The 18,371-nt window shown below is 44.7% G+C and overlaps 1 protein-coding gene across 2 annotated transcripts in view; it reads right to left on the bottom strand.

Annotated features, from left to right (window-relative positions):
* Positions 1–18,371, bottom strand: part of CEP135 (centrosomal protein 135) — a 435,470-nt gene that overhangs the window by 175,780 nt on the left and 241,319 nt on the right. Inside the window, exon 13 of one of the 2 annotated variants that reach the window (XM_029587336.1) lies at positions 4,500–4,673. The exons of the other annotated variant lie outside the window; for it this stretch is intronic. Within the exon in view, the coding sequence (XP_029443196.1) occupies positions 4,500–4,673 (174 nt within the window). The remainder of the gene's footprint in view (positions 1–4,499; positions 4,674–18,371) is intronic. 2 annotated transcript variants of the gene reach the window in all.

Raw genomic sequence — 18,371 nt, forward strand, 5'->3', positions numbered from 1 at the left:
CTGCTTATCCCAAGAATATGCAGTAGGTTTCTGCATCTCTACCTTAATAATGGTTAATGGGCTTTTCCTCCAGGAACTTGCTCAAACCTTTTTTAAATGCAGCTACACTAATAGCTTTCACTACATCCTCAGGTAATAAATTCCAGAGTTTAATGTGTTAAGTAAAAAAATCTTCTCTTATTAGTTTTAAATGTATTACCTAGTAACTTCATTGTATGTCCCCTGGTCTTTGTACTTTTCGAAAGAGTAAATAACTGATTAATGTTAACTCATTCCATTCCCCCATTTATAGACCTCTATCATATCTCCCCCTCAGCTGTCTTCTCCAAGTTGAAAAGTCTTAATTTCTTTAGCCTTTCTTCATAGGGGAATTGTTCCATCCCCTTTATCATTTTGGTCGCCCTTCTCTGCGCCTTTTCTAATTTGCCCAGCATTGTGTGTCCAATAGTGGGAAATCCAGGTCACAAGTACCCATACAATTCCAAAGAATAGATTCAATCCTTCTTACTCATAACCAGGGATTATCAGTGGCTTTCCCGTGTCCACATGGCTAACAGTTGATTAAGTTTTTCTCCAGGAACTTGTCCAAACTATAAACATACCCTGCTATGTTAATTACTTTTGCCACATACTCTGGCAACAAATTCCACAGTTTAGCTGTACACATTTTCCAATTTTTTTAAAATGTGCTATTAACTTAATGTGGTGTCCCCTAATCTTAGTACAATTTGAAAGGATAAAAAAAAACAAACATTCTCCTTTTGTCTCTTCCAACTCACTTACAATTGAATAGACCTCCATCGTATCTCTTCTCAGCAGTTTCTTCTCCAGGCTGAAGAGCCCTAACCTGTTAAGCCTCACCTCAAAGGGGAGCCTTTCCATTCCTTTTATACTATTGGTCAACCTTCTCTGTATCTTTTCTAGTTCCTCCATAACTTTAACTGATGGGTGACCAGAACTGCACACAGTATTCAAGAGTGCAGCCACACCATGGACTGATACAGAGTCATATCCTCTATTTTATTTTCCAGTCCTTTCCTAATACCACCTAACACTGCTTTTTTTTTTTTTTTTTAAACGCTACTGCACAATGGGCCAAGGATTTCCAAGAATTGTCCACAATGATTCCAAGATCCTTTTCCTGGGTTTTGATGCCTAATATGGAACCCAGCATCATGTGCCTTACTTTGGATTATTCTTCCCTATATGCATCACTTTGCACTTGTCCACATTAAATTTCATCTGCTATTTAGATGCCTAATCCTCCAATCTCACGAGGTCCCCTTGAAATTCCTCACAACTGGCTAATGATCTGACAACTTTGAACAATCTTGTGTCATCTATGAATTTGATCTCACTTATCACGCCCCTTTCCATATCATTTATAAATATATTAAAAGGCATCAGTCCCAGTACAGAACCTTAGGACATTCCATTATTTATCTTTCTCTATTGAGAAAAATGACCATCCAGTCCGACTGTCTCCTATCCTTTAGCCAGTTACCAATCCACAATAGGACTGACTCCTATCCCATGATTTTTTAATTTCCTGTTGAGTCTCATAAGGGCTTTGTTAAATATCTTCTGAAAATCTAGACACACTATACCAACCAACTGACCCTTGTCCATATGTTTCTTAACTCCTTCAAAATAATCTAACAGATTTGCAAAATGATTTCCCTTTCCTAAATCCATGTTGGCTCTGTCCCATTAATCTGTGTCTATCCAGGTTAGTAATTTTGTTTTTCAGAATAGCTTCTACCATTTTGTCCTGTACTGATGTCAGGCTCACCAGTCTATAGTTTCCATGATCACATATGGAGCCCTTTTTAAAAATAGGTGTTATAATGGGCCACCCTCCATTCCTCGGGTACTGTAGCTGATTTGAATGATAAATTAGATATTACAAATTATAAGTCTGTGTCACGTAACACTTCAGTGTCACCCAATTACCCACTCAGGGTTAATCCAGTGACCAATCAGAGGATTCTGTTCAGGTCCCTCCTACCCTTGTGCACATACCCCTACACTGGCAGTCTCCCACATGCCTCTGGGCAAGTACCACCCTGTAAGCTATTCCCTGATGGTTTCTAGGGTCACAGACCCCACACATCCTAGGGTTCACATAGTTCCTAGAAATGCACCTGTACACCTACAAAAAAACACCAGGAATGTTAATCAATCCAGGACAGACTAAGCTAACAAAATGAGTTCATAAAGTTGGTATAGGTAACAAATATTTGATTTATAGCCAGTAACAGGTAAAACAAGGATTAAACAATAAAAGCTGAATACTTTTCACTACTTACAGTGCCTGGGGAGCACCAGGGAATGCGTTGTCCAGTAGATTTGGTGCAGAGTCTCAGAACATATCTGCTCTCTCTATACTCCCAGCTTAGAAATTTCTAGCAACTTTAAGGCTAGTTCTCTGTCTAAAGGGCCAATTAGTGCACAAATTACTAATAGTAGCTCTGTGACCAATGGCTTTGTAACTAGTAACTGCTTTCTAGTCAACGGCACTAAGGGATGTTTGAAGTCTTACAGTTTTCTCAAAGATATTGGGATAAGTAAGCTGTCCCAGCTTCATTATGAGTCAAGCCAGCATCTCAAGCCTCTGTTTGAACTACAGAAGGTCAAACATCACCTGCAGGCCAGCACAGAGGAAATGAGCGGTTTCTTAGGAAAAACACAATGCCTAAGATACAGCAAGCACTGTGCACACAAAATCCTGGTTTCAACACACCTCCCCTCCTTAAAGGGAGACCCCCTAGACTAGCCTATTGGGATCACTGATGAGTCTAAGTAACCCAGTGTCAGGACAGTCTTTCCTAGAGAGTCCATCTGCGCTGTCATGTTCACTGTCCTTCTGGTTCTGTGTGGTGAAGTTGTACATATGTGGGGCAAATTCCAACAAAGTAGCTTTTGGTTCTCTCCTGAAACTCTTACACCAGACCAATGGAGTGTGGTCTGTAATGACAGTAAAGTCACATCTATACAGATATAGATATAGCTTTCAAGGGCCCACACTAAGGCCAGGCAGGAGTTTGATACATTGTGCATCTGAATTTTTAATAGATTATAGTTTGAAAAGATTGTGCAAATCTTTTCAACTTATAGAGGTAAGATCTTATAGTGGAATCCTTCCTAGAATCCAGATGAATCACACATAGGATTGGAGAAATCGAAAGAATGGATCATTTTACTCTGAAACTTCAAGTTGCAAAAGTGAGGGATTGGAAGATGGGGTGAGGCAGCATTCCCTGATTCTGCAATATTAGAGTTGTAAAACTCTTCAGCCTGATCAGTTCATGAATTGATAAACACCATAGGAATGGAAACCAGACAAAGGAGGAGTTATGAGGATTATAGTGGAATACAAGGAAAAGATAAAGAAGCCTTGTCCCATAATCAAGGGTAATGAAATCTGCCACCAGACTTCGCATGGATCTCCATCTGGAACAGAAAAATGGTACCTTCCTATTTTGAGCAAAGGCAAACAGATCTAACTTGAGAGTTCCCCAATGAAAAAACATCTTGTTCATTATGCTCCAATCCAGGGACCATTTGTAATAGTCTATGTGACAACTTAGATTATCTTCTACTACATTATCCGTCCCTGCAAAGTATACAGCACTGAAAGACAACCCCATGGAGATGGCCCAAAGCCATAACTTGACAGCTTTAGAGACATGAAGAGCGAGCTTGACCCTACCAACTTGTGCAAGTAGAACACTGCTACCTAATTGTCAGTTTGCACATATTTAGTCATTTGACCTCCAAAAACCATTAAAGTATAGAAAATAGCTCGCAGTTCCAAAAGACTGATGTGGAATCTTTTGTTCTGATGGGACTAAGGGCCCTGGGTGTGAAGCTCATTTAATTGAGCTCCACAACCCATAACAGATACAGCTGTGATTTATGAAACTCACTGCATTTGAATTTGGAAAAGCATGTCTTTCATCAGATGGGAATGGGATAGCCACAAGGGCAGGGAATACCTACAGCTTTCTGGAACTAAAATGCATGCCTATAGATCCTGAGTGACTAGCAGTCACTGAAATTTAAAGGCATGCATCACATGGAGATGTGCCATGGGAAGAATGTGAACTGTTGATTCCAGAAAGACCAACATCCTTAACATGAAGCAGGCTGACATCTGCTGACTATTTGATTTCCACCACTGCAGGCTTTATGTCCATGATTCTGCTGACAGGGAGAAAAGCCATGGCTTGAATAGTGTTGAACAGATCCCCATAAACTCCAGTTGTGTTGATGAGCTGAAATTTGATTTGGGGTAATTGATTACTAACTCTATGGAAAAAAAATGTACTGAGGCATGCTGCAGGGGCATCTTTCAGATGCCCAGAAGGCATCTGAAAGATTCAGTAGAAAGAACTGGGAGAGGGTCGTGCTCAATGCCATCATGAATAATGTCACCAACATGCAACCAAAATTAATTGTACATCCTCAAAGACAGAAACAGAGAAAACAATGCTCACCTTTAATTTCTCCTTCAGATTCTCTTTCTCTGTTGCCACTCTCCTGAGATCAGTTACTGCTTTATCCCTTTCTTCTTCTACACGATTCAGCACATTTTGTGTTAACAGAGTAGATATCTTAGACTGTGGTAATGTAACCACTTCACGTCTCAGGATGGCCAATTCATCTTGGGCCTAAAAACGGAACCATATGAATCTGAAATAATATGCCTAATGTTTAATATATATTTGATTAATCGTCTGCCTTTGTGGATAATCAATATAAAATGAAAAATTATAAATCAGAATAAAATATAAAATAAACAATTTGATGAGCCATTTCATTACAGCAAACAAACAAAATCTTGGTTAGTATGAAATCTTGTTATAGCTTCAGACAGGAAGTGAGTAGAAACTCCTCAGTAAAACATCAGTAAAATCAATAACTGAACAAAAAATAGTTGACATGCAATATAAGAGAGGAAACGAGAAAATATTTCCTCCCTTTCATTTGCACCCTAAATAGAATGGAAGAGTACTAAATCGCCTGGACCGAATGGTATACACCCCAGAGTTCTGAAATGAAAAATGAAATTTCAGACCTATTTCAATTAATTTGTAAACTATCACTGAAATCATCTGATGTACCTGAAGATTGGAAGATGGCCAATTTAACTACTCTGCATAATTCTGTTGCATCCACAAATTTGATCATCTCACGCGTTGTACCCCTTTCCAGATCATTTATAAATATATTAAAAAGAACCAGTCCAAGTACATATCCCTGAGGCACCAATGTAACCCCTATATTTAAAAAGGAATCCGGGGTGATTCGGGAATCTATAGACAGGTGAACCTGACTTCAGTGCCAGGAAAAATTATGGAAACTGTTATAAAGAATAAAAATCACAAAACATTTAGAAAGACATGGTTTGATGGGATACAGCCAACATGGATTTACCCAAGGGAAATCTTGCATCACAAATCTCCTACATTTTATTTTTGAAAGGGTGAAAAAATATGTTGACAAAGGTGAACCGGTAGATGTGGTGTATTTGGATTTTCAGAAGGCGTTTGACAAAGTCTCGCATGACAGGCTTCTAAGAAAACTAAAAGTCATGGGATAGGAGGCGAATTCCTTTTGTGGATTGCAAACTGGTTAAAAGACATGAAACAGAGAATAGGATTAAATGTTCCTTTTTCACAGTGAAAAAAGGTAAATAGTGGAGTGCCTTAGGGATCTATACTTCAACCGGTGCCTTGCAATATATTTATAAATGTTCTGGAAAGGGGTTTGACGAGTGAAGTAATCAAATTTGCGGATGACACAAAATTATGCAGAGTATTTAAATCTCAAGCGGATTGTAATGAATTGCAGGAGGACCTTGCGAGACTGGAAGATTGGCAGATGAAATTTAATGTGGACAAGTGGAAAGTGATGCATATAGGGAAAAATAACCTTTGCTGTAGTTACACAATGTTAGGTTCTATTTTAGGAGTTACCACCAGGAAAGATCTAGATGTCAGTGGATAGTACATTGAAATAATTGGCCCAGTGTGCTGGGGCAATCAAAAAATCAAACACAATGTTAGGAATTATTAGGAAGGGAATGGCAAATAAAACAGAGGATGTCAATGTCTCTGGACTGCTCCATGATGAGACCGCACCTTGAATACTATGTGCAATTCCGGTCACCGCATTTCAAAAAGGATATAGATGCACTGGAGAAAGTGCAGAGAAGGGCGACCAAAATAAGGGGCATTGAATGGCTGCCCTATGGGGAAAAGCTAAAGAAGTTAGGGCTGTTCAGTTTGGAGAAGAGATTGAGGAGGGATATGACAGAAGTCTACCAAATCATGAAAGGTCTTGAACAAGTTAATGTAAATCGGTTTTTTACTCTGTCAGATAATAGAAGGACCAGGGGCACCCCATGAAGTTAGCAAGTGGCTCATTTAAAACAAATCAAAGAAATACGACGAGTAAGGTAATCAAATTTGCAGTTGATACAAAATTATTCGGAGTAGTTAAATCACAAGCAGATTGCGATAAAATGCAAGAAGACCTTGTAAGACTGGAAAATTGGGCATCCAAATGGCAGATGAAATTTAATGTGGATAAGTGCAAGGTAATGCATATAGGGAAAAATAACCCTTGCTATAGTTGCACAATGTTAGGTTCCATATTAGGAGCTACTACCCAAGAAAGAGATCTAGGTGTCATAGTGGATAACACATTGAAATTATCGGTTCCATGTGCTGCAGCAGTCAATAAAGCAAACAATGTTGGAAATTAGAAAGGAAATGGTGAATAAAGCGGAAAATGACATAATGCCTCTGTTTCGCTCCATGGTGAGACTGCACCTTGAATACTGTGTACAATTCTGGTCGCCGCATCTCAAAAAAGATATATAGTTGCGATGGAGAAGGTACAGAGAAGGGCAACCAAAATGATAAAGAGGATGGAACAGCTCCCCTATGAGGAAAGACTAAAGAGGTTAGGACTTTTCAGCTTGGAGAAGAGACGGCTGGGGGGGGGGGGAGATATGATAGAAACATAGAAACATAGAAATGACGGCAGAAGAAGACCAAATGGCCCATCCAGTCTGCCCAGCAAGCTTCACACATTTTTTCTCTCATACTTATCTGTTTCTCTTAGCTCTTGGTTCTATTTCCCTTCCACCCCCAGTTTTAATGTAGAGAGCAGTGATGGAGCTGCATCCAAGTGAAATATCTAGCTTGATTAGTTAGGGGTAGTAGCCGCCGCAATAAGCAAGCTACACCCATGCTTATTTGTTTTACCCAGCCTATGTTATACAGCTCTTATTGGTTGTTCTTCTTCTCCCCTGCCGTTGAAGCAGGGAGCTATGCTGGATACGCGTGAAGTATCAGTCTTCTCCCATGCTGTTGAAGCAGAGAGCCATGCTGGATGTGCATCGAAAGTGAAGTATCAGGCACATTTGGTTTGGGGTAGTAACCGCCGTAACAAGCCAGCTACTCCCCGTTTTGTGAGTGCGAACCCTCATTTTCTCCCCTGCCGTTGAAGCAGAGAGCTCTGCTGGATGTGTGAAGTATCGGTTTTTCTTCTCCCCTGCCGTTGAATCAGAGAACTATGCTGTATATGCATTGAAAGTGAAGTATCAGACTTATTTGATTTGGGGTAGTAACCGCCGTAACAAGCCAGCTACTCCCCTCTTTGTGAGTGTGAATCCTTTTTTCCACATTTCCTCTTGCTGTTGAAGCTTTAGAGCGATGTTGGAGTCACAGTAAGCATGTGTATGTTTATTTAATAAGGGTATTGACTCCAGGCAGTAGCCCTCATTCTGGCGAGTCACCCACTCTTCATTGGCGGCCTCTTGACTTTATGGATCCACAGTGTTTATCCCACGCCCCTTTGAAGTCCTTCACAGTTCTGGTCTTCACCACATCCTCAGGAAGGGCATTCCAGGCATCCACCACCCTCTCCGTGAAGAAATACTTCCTGACATTGGTTCTGAATCTTCCTCCCTGGAGCTTCAAATCGTGACCCCTGGTTCTGGTGATTTTTTTCCTACGGAAAAGGTTTGTCGTTGTCTTTTGATCATTAACACCTTTCAAGTATCTGAAAGTCTGTATCATGTCACCTCTGCTCCTCCTTTCCTCCAGGGTGTACATATTTAGATTCTTCAATCTCTCCTCGTACGTCATCCGATGAAGATCCTCCACCTTCCTGGTCGCCCTTCTCTGTACCGTCTCCATCTTGTCTTTGTCTTTTTGAAGATATGGTCTCCAGAACTGAACACAGTACTCCAGGTGAGGCCTCACCAAGGACCTGTACAAGGGAATAATCACTTCCCTTTTCTTACTCGATATTCCTCTCTCTATGCAGCCCAGCATTCTTCTGGCTTTAGCTATCGCCTTGTCGCATTGTTTCGCCGATTTCAGATCATTAGACACCATCACCCCAAGGTCCCTCTCCTGCTCCATGCACATCAGCCTTTCCCCGCCCATCGAATACAGTTCATTCGGATTTCCACTCCCCATATGCATGACTTTGCACTTCTTGGCATTGAATCTCAGCTGCCATATCTTCGACCAATCTTCCAGTTTCCTTAGATCTCGTCTCATTCTCTCCACTCCTTCCGGCGTGTCCACTCTGTTGCAGATCTTTGTGTCATCCGCAAAAAGACAAACCTTACCTTCTATCCCGTCCGCAATGTCGCTCACAAAGATATTGAACAGGACCGGTCCCAACACCGATCCTTGCGGTACACCACTTAAAACCGCTCTCTCTTCAGAGAAGGTTCCATTTACCATCACACATTGTCTTCTGTCCGTCAACCAATTTGCAATCCAGGTCACCACCTCGGCACTCACTCCCAAGCTTCTTGTTTTATTCACCAGTCTCCTGTGCGGAACCGTATCAAAAGCTTTGCTGAAATCCAAGTATATGATATCGAGCGCTCTTCCTCGATCCAATTCCTTGGTTACCCAGTCAAAAAAGTCAATCAGGTTTGTCTGACAGGATCTTCCTCTGGTGAATCCATGCTGCCTCTGGTCCATCAATTCTCCCGACTGTAGATAGTTCACTATTCTCTCTTTCAACAGTGACTCCATTACTTTTCCCACCACCGAAGTGAGGCTAACCGGTCTGTAGTTACCAGCCTCCTCTCTGTTCCCACTCTTGTGAAGCGGGACCACCACCGCTCTTCTCCAATCACTCAGCACCACTCCCGTTTCTAGGGATCTATTGATTGATATTGATTGATATTGATCTATTGATTGATATTGATAGAGGTGTTTAAAATCATGAGAGGTCCAGGAAAATGTGACTCAGTTATTTACTCTTTCGGATAATAGAAGGACTAGGGGGCACTCCATGAAGTTAGCATGTGGCACATTTAAAACTAATATATTCCATTTATTTCCTTGTGCCAAGGAGGACAGCTTTTTTCGTCCCAACTCCCCAACATCCTCTTCAGTAAACACTGCAGCAAAAATATCATTTAATCTTTCCACGATGGCCTTATCTTCTCTAATTGCCCCTTTAACCTCTCGATCATATAACGGTCCAATTCACTCCCCCACAGGCTTTCTGCTTTGGATATATTTTAAAAAAATTTTCCTGTGAGTTTTTGCCTCTATGGCCAACTTCTTTTCAAATTCTCTGTTAGCCTGTTTTATCAATGTCTTACATTTAACTTGCCAACGTTTATGCATTATCCTATTTTCTTCTGTTGGATCCTTCTTCCAATTTTTCAATGAAGACTTGCCTTGCATAAAGCCATGCTGATTTTGTTCCATTAAATCATGTCTTTTTACATGTTCTGTGATTTTGATATTTAGAACACTTTCCACTATTTTTCCTGGCACTGAAATCAGGCTAACTGGTCTGTAGTTTCCCGGATCGCCCCTGGAGCCCTTTTTAAATATTGGGGTTACATTAGCCACCCGCCAGTCTTCAGGTACAATGGATGATTTTAATGATAGGTTACAAATATTTACTAATAGGTCTGAAATTTCATTTTTGAGTTCCTTCAGAACTCTGGGGTATATTCCATCTGGTCCAGGTAATTTACTACTCTTCAGTTTGTCAATCAGGCCTACCAAATCTTCTCAGTTCACCGTGATTTGGTTCAGTCCATCTGAATCATTACCCATGAAAACCTTCTCCAGTACAGGTATCTCCCCAACATCCTCTTCAGTAAACACCAAAGCAAAGAAATCGTTTAATCTTTCTGCAATGGCCTTATATTCTCTAAGTGCCACTTTAATCCCTTGATCATCTAACGGTCCAACTGACTCCCTCACAAGCTTTCTGCTTCGGATACATTTTTTAAAAAGTTTTTCCTGTGAATTTTTGCCTCTACGGCCAAATTCTTTTCAAATTCTCTCTTAGCCTGTCTTATCAATGTCTTACATTTAACTTGCCAATGCTTATGCATTATCCTATTTTTCTTCTGTTGGATCCTTCTTCCAATTTTTGAATGAAGATCTTTTGGCTAAAATAGGGAAATTATGTCTTACCTTCGATAATTTCCGTTCCTGAGGTACCAAGGATCAGTCCAGACTGCTGGGTTATGCCTCCCTTTCAGCAGATGGAGTCAGAGATAAAACTGAAAAGCACCACCCATATAACCCGGGGTGCCACCTGCGATCCCTCAGTATTATTGATAACAAAGCAGAATGAAAAACCATTATCCTCCCAAAAAGGAGTTGAGAAAGATAAAAACTGAGAAAAAACTGCAATTAGTGACTAGATCAAGTTAAACCTAACCTAAACCTGCCCCCAACAAGGGGCAACTTATTCCATAACACGTACCACATATAGGCTCTTCAAGTGATCTGCAAAGGATAAAGACACACTGATTGGACTCTCCGGTACATGGCGGGCGTCTGGACTGATCCTTGGTACTACAGGAACGGAAATTATCGAAGGTAAGACATAATTTCCCTTTCCCTGTACGTACCAGGATCAGTCCAGACTGCTGGGAAGTACCCAAGCTGCCCTAAATGGGGTGGGACCTGGAGAGTCCCGCGCGAAGCACCCTATCACCGAAGGAATCCACTGTAGGATCCCTCACATCCAATCGGTAATGCTTAGCAAATGTGTGTAATGACTTCCACGTGACCGCCCGACAAATCTCCTGCGGCGACACACACTGGCTTTCAGCCCAAGACGCCGCCTGAGCCCTAAGAGTGTGCCTTGAGACCCTCAGGTACCGGGCGCCCACCACTAATGTAAGCAGAAGCAATAGCAGCCTTCAACCACCGGGCAATGGTTGTCTTAGAAGCCTGCGCCCCCTTCCTTGGACCACTCCACAGAACAAAGAGGTGATCAGACACTCGAAACGAATTAGTAACCTCCAAATACCTCAAAAGAACCCGACGGACGTCCAACCTCCGGAGGTCCTTGTCTGCCGCCGAGAAGGCCGGCAATTCGACGGATTGATTCACGTGAAAAGCCGAAACAACCTTTGGCAAAAACGAAGGTACCGTGCGAAGGGAAACACCCGAATCCGTAAAATGCAGGAACGTATCGCGACATGATAGGGCCTGAAGCTCGGAGACGCGTCTGGCTGAGCAAATGGCCACAAGAAACACCGCTTTAAGTGTCAAGTCTTTAAGCGTTGCTCGCTTCAATGGTTCAAAAGGAGCCCCACAGAGAGAACGGAGAACCAGATTCAAACTCCAAGACGGGCAAACCGCACGAACCGGTGGCCTTAAATGCTTGGCTCCCTTCAAGAAACATATCACATCCGGATGAGCAGCTAAGGAACGACCACCAAACTTGCCACAAAGATTGCCCAGGGCCGACACCTGTACCCTTAGCGAGCTAAAGGAGAGACCCTTCCGTAATCCAGCCTGCAAAAAAGACAGGATGTCACCAATAGCAGCCCAGCGAGGAGACAAGCTGAATTGCAGACACCATGAGTCAAAGACTTTCCAGACCCTGACGTAAGTGAGCGACGTAGAGGTCTTTCGAGCTCGGAGCAACGTAGAAATCACAGCCTCCGAGTATCCCTTTTTCCATAAACGCCTCCTCTCATAAGCCAGGCCGCTAGACAGAATCGATGTGCCTGCTCGAAATATACTGGACCCTGACGCAAAAGGGCCGGGGAGGTGAACGAACCGTAACGGTCCTTCCAGCGCTAGGTTGACCAGATCGGCAAACCATGGTCTCCGAGCCCACTCGGGGGTGACCAGGATCACCGGCCCCTGGTGTGCCTCTATGCGGCGCAATACCTTCCCTATGAGGGGCCATGGAGGAAACACGTACAGAAGAACGTTGGTTGGCCAGGGGAGGACCAGGGCATCCATTCCTTCGGACCCGTGGTCTCGTCTGCGACTGAAGAAGCGAGCCGCCTTTGCGTTTTGACGAGTCGCCATGAGGTCCAGTGCGGGATCCCCCATTTCCGAATGATCATGCTCATGGCTTCCTCAGACAGCTCCCACTCTCCGGGATCCAACCGTTGCCAGCTGAGAAAGTCCGCTTGAACATTGTCGACCCCGGCTATGTGAGATGCCGCAATCCGATCGAGGTGACGCTCCGCCCATTTCATCAACGAATCGGCCTCGACGGACACGGCCCGGCTTCTGGTACCGCCCTGCCTGTTGATATAGGACACCGTTGTCACATTGTCGGAGAGAATCCGCACCGCCCTGTTGCGTACCAGTGGCAAGAAATGCTGCAGGGCCAGCCGAACCGCTCTGGTCTCCAACCTGTTGATGGACCATTGCGCCTGCCAGGGGGACCAACGGCCCTGAGCCGACCGCGACTGGCACACTGCCCCCCAACCGGAGAGGCTGGCATCCGTTGTCACCACTATCCAACATGGGCTTTCGAGTGAGACTCCCTTCAGCAGGTGATCCGGATTGAGCCACCAGGACAGGCTGGACTGGGCTGGTTCAAGCAGCGGCAGGGGGACCTGATACTCCTCCGACTTGGGGTCCCAACGCGAGAGCAACGCTCGCTGCAACGGACGTAAATGAGCAAAAGCCCAAGGGACTAATTCCAGGGTAGATGCCATATATCCAAGAACCTGCAAACAGTCCCATACCACTGGAGAAGCAAGTGAAAGAATACGCCGAACCTGGAACATCAACCGCTCCCATGCGATAGAGAGGTAGAGAAACCCTGCCCGCGGATGTATCGAAGTGTGCTCCTAGGAACTCTATCACCTGAGAGGGTGTCAACTGGCTCTTGGCATAGTTGACTACCCAACCCAGAGACTGCAGGCGACTCACCACCGAATGGACTGCTGCGAGACAGAGGCTTTCCGACTTCGCCCGAATGAGCCAATCGTCCAGGTACGGATGAACCAGAATTCCTTCCCGACGCAAGCTCGCCGCTACTACCACCACCACCTTGGAGAACACGCGAGGAGCAGTTGCCAGACCAAAGGGCAGAGCCCGAAACTGGAAGTGCTGTCCTAGGACCATGAACCTCAGAAATCGCTGATGGTGCTCCTGGATTCCTATGTGAAGATATGCCTCCGTCAGATCCAAAGAAGCCAAAAATTCTCCCTTGTGCACCGCTGCAATCACCGACCGCAGCGTTTCCATGCGAAAGCGAGGAACTCGTAACGATTTGTTGACCTGTTTGAGGTCCAGAATTGGGCGGAAGGAGCCATCCTTCTTTGGGACCACAAAATAGATGGAATAACGACCGGTCCGATGCTCTGACAGAGGGACTGGCGTAATGGCTCCCAGAGCCCTCAGACGCTCCAACGTCTGAAGCACCACCTGCTGCTTGTGGGGCGGTCCGCAAGGCGACATCAGGAAGAGATCCCGGAGGGGACAAGCAAAATCCAAAGCGTAGCCATGTCTTATAATATCTAGCACCCACTGGTCGGACGTAATCTGGGCCCATTCCTCGAAAAAGTGGGACAGCCGACCCCCGATGTTCGGGATGGAGGAATGAGCCGGCGTCCCTTCATTGCGTGGACTTCTTGTTGTTAGCAAAGGCATGAGCTCCCGATCGCTGAGGCCGCCTGCCTCGAAAGGAAGAAGGCCAGGACTGTGCCCTAGAAGCCGACTGGCGAGGGATATAGCCCGAAGCCCCTCTATTGGATCGAAAACGCCGCTGCCCTCTGTAACGGCCCCGGAACCCGCCAGCCGAACGGGTTGCTCTGGGCTTGTCTTCGGGTAACTTATACACCTTGTTGTCTCCCAATGCCTTAATAAGCTGCTCCAGCTCATCTCCAAACAAGAACTTACCCCGAAATGGATAAGACCCGAGCTGGGATTTGGAAGAAGCATCCGCCGACCAGTGCCGGAGCCACAGCAAACGACGTGCCGAGACAGCAGACGACATCGTGCGCGCGGAAGTCCGCAGAAGATCATATAGGGCATCAGCCGTATAAGCCACAGCTGACTCCATGCGGGCCGCCTGTTCCGTCTCTCCAGGGGGAAGGTCCTGGGCCGTCAACAGTTGCTGCACCCAACGAAGTAAGGCCCGCTGTATGAGGCTACTGCAAGCCGCCGCACGGACCCCCAAGGCAGCCACTTAAAAAATGCGCTTGAGCAACACCTCCAACTTCCGATCCTGAAGATCCTTCAGCGTTGTACCTCCCAGTCACCGGGATCGTGGTGTACTTGGCGACAGCCGTGACTGCGGAATCCACCTTGGGAACTTTAAGGAGGTCCAGCGTCTCCCTCGGAAGAGGATACAGCTTTTCCATAGATCTAGTGACCCGCAAGGAGGCCTCCGGAGCCTCCCACTCCCGGGACACATTCTGCGACAGCTTCGGATGAAAAGGAAAAGTCTGCGGTGGATCATGAAGCCCCGCCAGAACAGCATCCCCCGTGGAGACCTGTGACGTATCTTGCGACAGCGGAAGCTCCAGTTCCTGGAGCACGTGCAAAATTAGATTGTCCAATTCCTACTTACGGAATATCCGCAGCACCTGTGGATCATCCCCCTCCACCGGAGAGATCACATCCCCCTTTTCATCCAATGACAATGGGTCCGGCAAAAATGGATCCCCCGGGTCCACCGGGTCCGGCAGAACCGGAATCCTAGCCGCTCCAGCAGCCCCGGAGGGAAGATTAAGTACATTAAATTAATTAAAAGTAGAAAAATAGTTTCTTAAAAACAATAAAAAGACCTTAATTAGAAACTGCGTAAGCACAGCTAAAAAGCAATGTTTTAAGATTGGCTTTGAATTTGATATCTGCCGGTAATCTTATTTCTGCTGGCAGCATGTTCCAGAGTTTGGGGTCTGCTATCGATACTGCCCGCTCTTGTACCTGACTCAGGTGCGCTGACTTCACTGTGGCAATTGTCAGTAGGCCCTTGTTTGCCAATCTGAGGTTCCTTTGGAGAGCATGTAAGCGAATGGCAGTATTTAGCCATTCGGTTTGTTCACCATAAATTATTTTATGTAAAATGCAGGCAGTTTTATATTGGGAACGATGAATAATTGACAACCAAAGTAATGAAATTAAAATCGGTGTGTTAGGATCACACGTTTTGCTTCCTGTCAAAATTCTAGTGGCTGCGTTCTGTAAATAAGGGGAATGGACCAGCTCCCCTATGAGGAAAGACTAAAGAGGTAGCAAAATTGCTTACCTTGTAATAGGTGTTATCCCAGGACAGCAGGATGTAGTCCTCACATATGGGTGACGTCACTGACGGAGCCCGAACGCGGGAAAAACTTCTGTCAAAGTTTCTATAAACTTTTGACTGGCTGCCTGAGGCTACTGAGCATGCCCGGCATGCCATGATATTCCCTGCCACAGGGGTCTCACTCCAGTCTCGTATGTAGTAATAAGCTTTAGCAAAAATAAAGTAATAAAACATATCGGACCCAACTCTGCGGGGTGGCGGGTGGGTTTCGTGAGGACTACATCCTGCTGTCCTGGGATAACACCTATTACAAGGTAAGCAATTTTGCTTTATCCCAGGACAAGCAGGATGCTAGTCCTCACATATGGATGATTAGCGAGCTAGAGGCTGAGTCATTTGTGATTGAGTCAATAGCGAAGTATTGTTGTTGAAATGAGTCAGCCGAAGATCACAGTAGATTGGATGTAGAAGGAGTTGGGATTACACTGGAAACAAGTTCTTTAAGACAGATTGTCCATAGGCTGAATCTTGTCTTCCTTCTTTGTCTAAACAGTAATGAGCTGCAAAGGTGTGAAGAGAACTCCATGTTGCTGCTTTACAAATGTCAAGAATTGGCACTGAACGATAGTGTGCTACTGAGGTTGACATTGCTCTGACTGCATGTGCTGTTACTCGCCCTTGGAGAGGAAGGCCTGCTTGTTCATAACAAAACTGTATGCAATCTGCTAGCCAGTTTGATAAACGCTGCTTACCCACTGCCTTCCCTGGTTTGTTTGGATCATAAGAAACAAAAAGTTGTTTAGATTTCCAATGGACTGCTGTGCGGTTTATGTAGAAAGACAATGCATGTTTACAGTCCAAGGTGTGTAAGGCTCATTCTCCTTGATGAGAATGAGGTCTTGGGAAGAATGTGGGTAAAACTATGGATTGGTTTAAGTGGAATTCCGTAACTACCTTGGGAAGGAATTTTGGATGTGTTCGGAGAACCACTCTGTCATGTAGAAACTTAGTGTAAGGTTCATATGTGACCAGTGCTTGTAGCTCACTAACCCTTCTAGCTGATGTAATGGCTATGAGGAAGATAGTTTTCCATGTGAGAAATTTTAGATCACAAGAATCTATGGGTTCGAAAGGGGAACGCATGAGTCTTGTTAAGACCAAGTTCAGGTCCCATGCTGTGACTGGAGGCCGAATTGGTGGTTTAAGTTGAGTTAAACCTCTCATGAACCTGGTGATAAGAGTTTGTGTAGACATTGGTGCATCTCCCATTTTGTTATGGTAAGCAGAGATTGCACTTAAATGAACTCTTACAGATGAAGTCTGGAGACCAGATTCTGAAAGATGGTATAAATAGTCTAGAAGAGAAGTAGTGGGGCAGGTGAAAGGATCAATAGTGTTTTGCCTGCACCACAAGGTGAACCTCTTCCATTTAGAAGAATAGTTCTTTCGTGTGGAAGGTTTACGTGAAGCTATAAGCACTTGAGATATATTGGATGAAAGACTGAGTGGTTGTAAGATCAAGCTTTCAACATCCATGCTGTCAGGGCTAGGGATTGGAGGTTGGGATGGCGCAACCGACCCTGATCTCGGGTTATGAGAGTGGGAGTTACTCCCAGACGAATGGGATCCCTGACCGAAAGGTCTAGAAGTGTGGGAAACCATACTTGTCGAGGCCAATACGGGGCTATGAGTATCATGGACCCCTTGTCTTGTAATTTCACTAGAGCTTTGGTTATAAGTGGTATCGGAGGATACGTGTATAGTAGGCCTGAGTTCCAAGGGTGAGCAAAGGCGTCCTTGGCTGGCTGGTTCTTCTGTTTGTGTAGAGAACAGAAATTGGTCACTTTGTGATTCAGATGTGACGCAAACAGGTCTATCATTGGTTGACCCCAACACTGAAATATCCTTGTCGCTATTGAGGGATCCAGGGACCACTCGTGTGGTTGGAATTGACGACCGAGTCGATCCGCCACTACATTTTGAATGCCTGCAAGATAGGTGGCCCGGAGGAACATTGAGTGGTTCAGGGCCCATCCCCAAATCTGTGCGGCTTCTTGACAAAGGAGATACGAGCCTGTACCTCCCTGTTTGTTGATGTACCACATGGCTACTGTGTTGTCCGTTTGGATCAGAACAGTCTTGTGCGAAAGGCAGTCTTTGAACGCATGCAGCGCATAACGTATAGCTCGAAGTTCTAGAAAATTGATTTGAAACGTTGCTTCGAGTTTTGTCCAAGTACCTTGGGTTTGGAGATTGTTTATGTGAGCTCCCCAACCCAAGGTGGATGCATCTGTAGTTAACCTTATCTGTGGGACTGGTTGCTGGAAGTCCTGTCCCTTGCGTAAATTGTCCTTGTTCAACCACCAAAGGAGAGATGAACGAAGTTGTTGTGTGAGTTGGATTGGAGAGTGCAAAGGCTAAATGGCTTGAATCCATTGTGATTTTAATGTCCATTGGGTTATTCTCAGGGTGAGTCTTGCCATAGGGGTAACATGAACTGTGGAAGCCATGTGGCCTAACAAAGTTAGAACTTGGTGAGCCGTTACCTGTTTCCTTGAATGTAACGATTTTGCCATGAGTGACAGCATTTCTGCTCGATCGTCCGGTAGAAAGGCTTTTGCAATGATAGTGTTTAACTCTGCTCCTATGAACTGGAGAAGATGAGAAGGAATTAGATGGGATTTTGGATAGTTGATGAGAAAACCCACGTTGTGAAGCACAGCAATCGTGTGATTTCGGGAAGTTAGAGCTCCTTGTTGTGACTGACTTCTTATGAGCCAATCATCGAGATATGGGAAAACATGAACCCCTTTGTTTGTGCAAGTGTGCTGCTATGACTGCCAGAC

The sequence above is a fragment of the Rhinatrema bivittatum genome, chromosome 1, assembly GCF_901001135.1.
Source record: "Rhinatrema bivittatum chromosome 1, aRhiBiv1.1, whole genome shotgun sequence".
Taxonomy (NCBI): Eukaryota; Metazoa; Chordata; class Amphibia; order Gymnophiona; family Rhinatrematidae; genus Rhinatrema; species Rhinatrema bivittatum.